The sequence below is a fragment of the Bactrocera tryoni genome, unplaced genomic scaffold (assembly GCF_016617805.1).
Source record: "Bactrocera tryoni isolate S06 unplaced genomic scaffold, CSIRO_BtryS06_freeze2 scaffold_7, whole genome shotgun sequence".
NCBI classification, from domain to species: Eukaryota; Metazoa; Arthropoda; class Insecta; order Diptera; family Tephritidae; genus Bactrocera; species Bactrocera tryoni.
Window position 1 is genome coordinate 2,157,663 of NW_024396366.1, and position 6,563 is coordinate 2,164,225.

Below are 6,563 nucleotides of genomic sequence, written 5' to 3' on the forward strand. Positions count from 1 at the left end.
TAACACACGGAATACTTTTTGATACATTTTTTGTAAACTAAAACAAGTTGCTCACCCAAAATACTATAACTCATTAACTAATACTTCCTTCCTTCCTAATCATATACTAGATGGTATTAGTAGTACCATCTATGTATCAGCAACAGAAAAACGTAGACGGATCCTCTAATTACATAATAAAGACAATTAAACATGATGGTGGCAACTAAATGGTGTGAGGATGTTTCTCTGGGCAAGGCTTTGGTCTTTTATTTTGACCACAATGACCGACTTTGAGTAGGGGGATATTTTGCAGAACGTTATGTTACCATATGATGAAGAAAACATGCCGCTAAGATGGTGTTACCAACAAGATAACGACCCCAAACATACCTCGAGATTGGTATCTGAGTAGTTTAAGGACTTGTGGAGTGACCTTAAGAGGAGCAATTGTGGCGGAAAACATTGATACCCCATTGGAAAGCTGCCAAAAAGTAATTCAATACATGCCGAATGGAATTGGAAAACTTATGAAAAACCACTAAGGATATAACAAATATATATACATATATTAAAACAATTTTATTAAAACAAATTTATTTTTGTTTAGAAAAAATGTTATAACTAGTTCTTGTTTTAAAGAAAATTTCAGGTTTAATATACGGAATCTAAAGATTTCCGATATAACTAAAACAAAATTGTTTTAATTTGCAAAGTTAAAACTGCTTACATCTATTATTTTGTCCATAAGTGTATATACACTTATATATATATATACAAATATATATACAAATAAAATAAAAACTATTAGAATTCGGATAATTGACAATTCAAATTTGTATATTTGAGGGTGTGTAAAACATGTATGTATGTGTTAATAAATATTATAAATTGTGTGGGTACAAATCCGGGGTTATTTACAAATATATATATATATATATATAAATAAGTTGAATAAAACCTGATGTGGTTAGTTTTTCCCGCGTTGAGTTGATTTTACTGCTGTTGTTGCTGCTAATACTGCTGCTGGTTTATTTTGTTGCTGCTGCTGATTTTTGCGCCTGTATGTCCGTCCGCTATGGTGATTCGGTTTATTGTGTCTTTTTTGTTTTGTTGGGTAAATCGCTGTTATGTTGGCGCTGTTGGGTGTTTATTGCATTGTCACAAAGATACACTGTTATGAGTACAACACGCTCTCTTATTCTCATTGGGATAACTCACATATTGGCCGATATACATATGCGGTATAAAGTTACCCGAACAATTAAATATCTCACACATTGACTGATATTTTCTGTCAAAAGTCAACTATATGTACTGGGGTGCGCAAATTCGGTACCTAGGGGCTTGAAGTTTTGATTTGATTTGCAGAATTTTTAGGCATAAGGTGACATACTTTCAAGGTGCTAATGATGCAGATTTTTATCTCGTTACATTGATTGCTTCTTGATTTGTATAGCGGACAGCGAAAGAATCAAAAGGAATTTAAAATTGTGTTATATGGAAAGTGGGCGTGGTTGTGGTCCGATTTCTCACAGTAATATAAAAATGTTAGAAAAATATTACGTACATAATTTGGTTGAAATCGGTCGAGCAGGTCTCGAGATATAGGAACTCACCTAAAAGTGGGCGATAACACGCCCATTATTCCAAATTTCACGCCGGCTAACATAAAGCCCCTCGCACCATCTCGGAGGTAAAAGTTAATGTCTTTGGCATATTCAGTTACGGATTTTTAGTAGTTTTTAACAGTATCGTTATATGGGGAGTGAGCAAGATTACCTTCCGATTTCATCCATTTTCACACTGTCGATAGAACATCTTAGCATATTTCTTGTAGCTTTAGTAGTTTAGGAAATATGTACATTTAACTTATTGGTGGCGGGACCACGCCCACTTAATCAAAAATTGTTTCTCAGAGGCGCCCCTTGCTATTGCGATCCCCAGATTTTTCTTTGTACTAAGGAACACGTATACCAATTTTCACCAAGATATCTCAATTTTTGCTCAAGTTACAGCTTGCACGGACGGACGGACACTCGGACAGACCGACAGTTACCCGGATTTCATCTTTTCTCGTCATCCTGATCATTTATACAACCTTTAGGTGAACAAAACTATAATACTGTGTAGCAACTGGTTGCAAGACTATAAAAATCCCATCTCACTCGCAAACTCTAAATATAAAATCAATTAATTCAAGTTTAAGTAACGATTTATTAATAACACTTAAAATAAAACTTTACTGAGGAAGCATTACAGGATATATAGATATTTATAGGCAAATAATTTATTGGTTCTAATAAATCAGTAACTTAAAGAACCTTCTAATACTATACAAATTATCCCAAAAGAAAACAATATATATTTAAAACAAATTCGCTATTAGTTTAGCGACTATTATGTTTATAAATTCCAAAATATTTGTTTGTTAGAAAGTCAAACTCAACGTGCCGAACCAAAACATTCCCAATATCTTGCGTTGTTACATTCAGACTGTCAGTAGTTGGTGGATTTTGTTTTGAGGCTACTGCACGCCTTATAATTTTTTCAATGAATGTTTTTAAACACTGGGACAACACTGTTTGCGCTAAAGGATATATTACATTTCCCTCAATTTGTTCCGGTTGCAGTTGTATATTAAAATCTCGGCAAATATCGCTTACAAGCTGAGAAGACTTTTCTAGGTGGTCCGGGATTGCTAAATAAAACTGCTGTTCTTGTTCACAACCATTTTGATGTGATCGTAGATGTTCTATATTAAATCTGTTACGATTCTTTGACATCGATATACTAACGATATCAATTGGCTCCTCGGAGAATTCCACACCAGTTTCTTGGTCAATAATATTTTGGCACCCACAATCGAGCCAAGATGTAATACGATGTTTTGGAGTTATTGATTCATACTGTATATACTTCTGCTCGAATTTAACTTCGTTTTTGACAAACTGTGAAAAATCATGTCCCTGCAATAGATTATCCGTTTGTAATTTCTCTGGTCTAGTAAGCTGGCCGGGCACATTTTGTACTTGCACCGGATAGGTAGTTATGTCAAATGACTTCATCTTTGGCGTAAATGCATGATAACGAGCATAAACTAGTACCTCACGTGTGCTCCAAAACCGCCCTTTGTTATTAGAAGTAATGGCTTTTATATATTTGTGGTTGCGAACAAAGCGAGTAATATATTTAGCGCGCAACCATTCGCATGCGCGTTGTTTTAAAACGGGCATTGAGTCGAATTCCTTTTCGCTATTGCTTACGAAAGAGAAAGCAGATGCTAAAGTATTTTTGGGTGAAATAAGAGGTAAGTGTCGTAATATGTAGTCTATAGCGGAACACATTGAATTAATATTTTGATTCAAAAACTCTTGTTCGAATTTACTTCTACACTGCTGCAGAAGCTCAAACGCACTACTTGCTTTGGCCCGTGTTTGCCTTATACCCAAATGGAGTTCTGGTACATGTGATTTAATTGATCCCGATATCATTTCTGGATTGCTCAATGTGATGTTGCCTTTACTAAGTTTTACCGAAGAGTGTGTATAATCATGATCGCATAGCATACTTTGTAGAGCTTTATGCTGTACTTTTTGCTTTGGCATCTGCTGTTGATGTTGCCTCTGTAAATTGGTTTGCGGTTTCAATAAGGAAACTTGTTTCTTTCTTTCCTGCTTCAATTTCATTTGTAAGGGGTCAATAATGAATAATTTTCCTTCTTTTTGAAAAACCATTTGTTTTTGAGAGCTTACAGGATTATTTTTACTTTTCGAATTGTATATGTTGTTTGTTGCAGGAAATTTACCATTATTATTTGTGACTAAAAAATTGCTACGATTAACATCATTCGAAACGGTTAATAGTTTTGAGGCATGATTTTCTATCGCCAAAGAGGATTCGGTAATTGTTTTTCTCTTTGTTGATTCAGATAATACACTGTCCAAATTTTGAGACGAGTCAGCAGTTCCTGCAAAATTTCAATGAAGTACAACAATAAGGATAAAAAAAAAAAATAATAATAAAAATTTTTCGCTGTGGGTGTGTTACAATTTGTTAAAATCTAAATAGATGATACATATTTTAAGTATATTTTCATTAATCATATGTATTTTATTTATTTGTAAAAATGAAGAGCTTGGTTTTTACTCACCATTTCCTAAGCTTCCGATTTTCGCGTCCCCTACTGGTTTTTGTGTTGTAGCCACTAGAACTTGCATAAATTTTATTTTGCCTTCCGCATCCACCAACTGGACCAGTTTCTTTTGCAACACAGTTTTTTTATCTGCATTCTTCACAGGCATATTTGCGAAAGCAGAATTACTATTTAGCGAGACAAATTTATTCATATTTGTAATCTTTTGTGGCATAAACTTTCCTACTTTACTTAATGCAACAATATTATTATTGTTTCTGTTAATATTTGAAACTTGATTGGCATTGGCCACATTTGTAGTTGAAAGCTTCATTATCATAGGCGTTGTGAGCTGCATTAATTTACTACTTTTTATAGTAGTAGCAACTTCATTACTTATGTCAGAATTTGTATTTGTCGATTTTATATTTTTTGCATATCTAAGGTTTGATATATTACTTTGAGTATTACTATTATTTGAAGTAGAGGAATGACTAACAATAACACTTTTTGTAAAAATTTCTTCATCGCTAGTACTTTTACTGTTTAGTCCTGATATTCCACAACTATTCCAGCATACCATCTTATCTTTACTTAGAGCGGAGTCATTTATTTCATTATTTGATGAACAGTCTGACTTTTGGAGACTCTTGCAGGTTACTTTAATCGGACTATTATTTGAAATATTTGCAAGCTGTTTGTTTACGACTACTGATGGCTCTATCTTTGTAATATCAGCAGATGCTGCATCGCTGTTAAAAACTCCGAATAAATTATCGTCCAAATCTTCTTTGTTATGTGTGAAGGATATTTTACGATGCTTCGTTGTGTTATTTCCACGATCTCTTTCGCCTGTTTCAATAATATTTTCAATTGCAGAGGGTTGTATATTTTCATAGGCGTTGTTCTTTACATCAAACAACGGCTCATTTTTTGCTTTGGTAATTATAATATCAGAACGAAGCCAAATTTCCATTAAGGTCTCTGAACCAAGAGTGTGCATTCCACTTAACGTTCGATCAAGTACCACATGATGTATAAGTTGTACAGGTTTTTGTTGTAGATATTCATGAAAGAAGAGCTGAATTCTCATTGGAAACTCACCCCACCCTCTGCGGGCTATTTGGAAAGGTGCCGTTCTAATGTCTACTATGTCATTTGGGCGATATGAAGGGTGTAGATGGAAACGAACTTTTTTTATAAAGGATTCTAAATTAATTTTAGTATCTTTTGATTGCACATAAACTAACCATTTATGGGTTAACATATTTTCGCTTGATATTTTTACTTCAGCTGTAGCATCTACTTCTCCTCCTATATACGTTGAAGTATTTCCTATAACAACAAGATGTTTTGTTTTGTTGTTAAAACGAGCTGAATTCAAAGATTTTCTAGTTTCTGATGGAATAAAACTAGCTTTCTTGCCGGTGGCAGATGATTGTAAATCTGTGATATCATTATTGTGAGATCTCGTGTGATCAGATGTACTAACTGCATCCACCATTTGTATTTCTTTTTCTTTTGAATGATCTATCACAAAACCTTGATTCTTTATTAATTGTTGTAAACGTTTTTTTTGTCGTTTTTGCGATTGAGATCGGGATCGTAAGGTGTTCAATGCATTTTGAGCCGCTACACGCTCAGGTAGAGGTCGTTGTGTAACTTCATACATTTTGTTAGGAAGGTCTCCCATTCTTTTTTTAACAGATGGGTGCAGTGCCATTTGAAGACCATGAACCTCTTTATCGAAAAGAGTTTCTTTTCCACGAATTGCTAGGGTATCACATGCTGATATTGATAATTCTTGTTTCTTGTAATAGTCTGAAACAATTACATACCGCAAACGATCCAATAAAGTGCGAGCTTGATCTAAACGTTTTTCAATCGCTGCTAAATATTCTTGTTTTAGAGAAATTTCTTTTTGAAACTCATTTGAAATTATTTCGGAAACACATTTCAATGTAGTTTTGGTGGGTGTTAAAAAAACGCTTTCTTCCATAATATTAGAATCTCCATGGCGTAACTTTTTATATGGACTTGAATGCAAACGCACGTAATCCGGATCATGATATTCGCTCGAATGCTTACGCTTTTGTGATGAAATAGTGTTGGGAAGCATCGTGAAAGAGGCACTACAATTTTTTCCGAAAATTGAAGATTTCTTAATACGGAAAGTAAAAATTATCTATAAAAAATTTTCATTATTTTCAACAATTGTTCTTTTTAGAAATCAACAAACCCGCGTCCTCTGACAAATCAGAATGCAAAAATCAAAATAGTAGATGTGCCAGGAAAACCTGACATTAACTACGCTGGCCCTAAAACTGTTTTCAGTAAAAGATTGCCAACTTTCATCCAATGATATTTACAGCGGAATTCTGTAAGCAGTCTCTAGTCTCTATTTGAGACAATTTGAAGTAAAGTCTCAATTTGTGACTAGTTACTATTC

At 34.0% G+C, this 6,563-nt stretch overlaps 1 protein-coding gene across 1 annotated transcript; it reads right to left on the reverse strand.

The window, feature by feature from the left end:
• Positions 1-2,176: 2,176 nt before the first annotated feature.
• LOC120781474 lies at positions 2,177-6,357 on the reverse strand. Its single transcript, XM_040113695.1, has 2 exons — positions 4,133-6,357; positions 2,177-3,949 (listed from the first exon to the last, which is right to left on the reverse strand). The coding sequence occupies exons 1-2, from the start codon at positions 6,231-6,233 to the stop codon at positions 2,370-2,372; spliced, it is 3,681 nt and encodes a 1,226-aa protein (XP_039969629.1). The 5' UTR covers positions 6,234-6,357; the 3' UTR covers positions 2,177-2,369.
• Between the last annotated feature and the right edge of the window lie 206 nt (positions 6,358-6,563).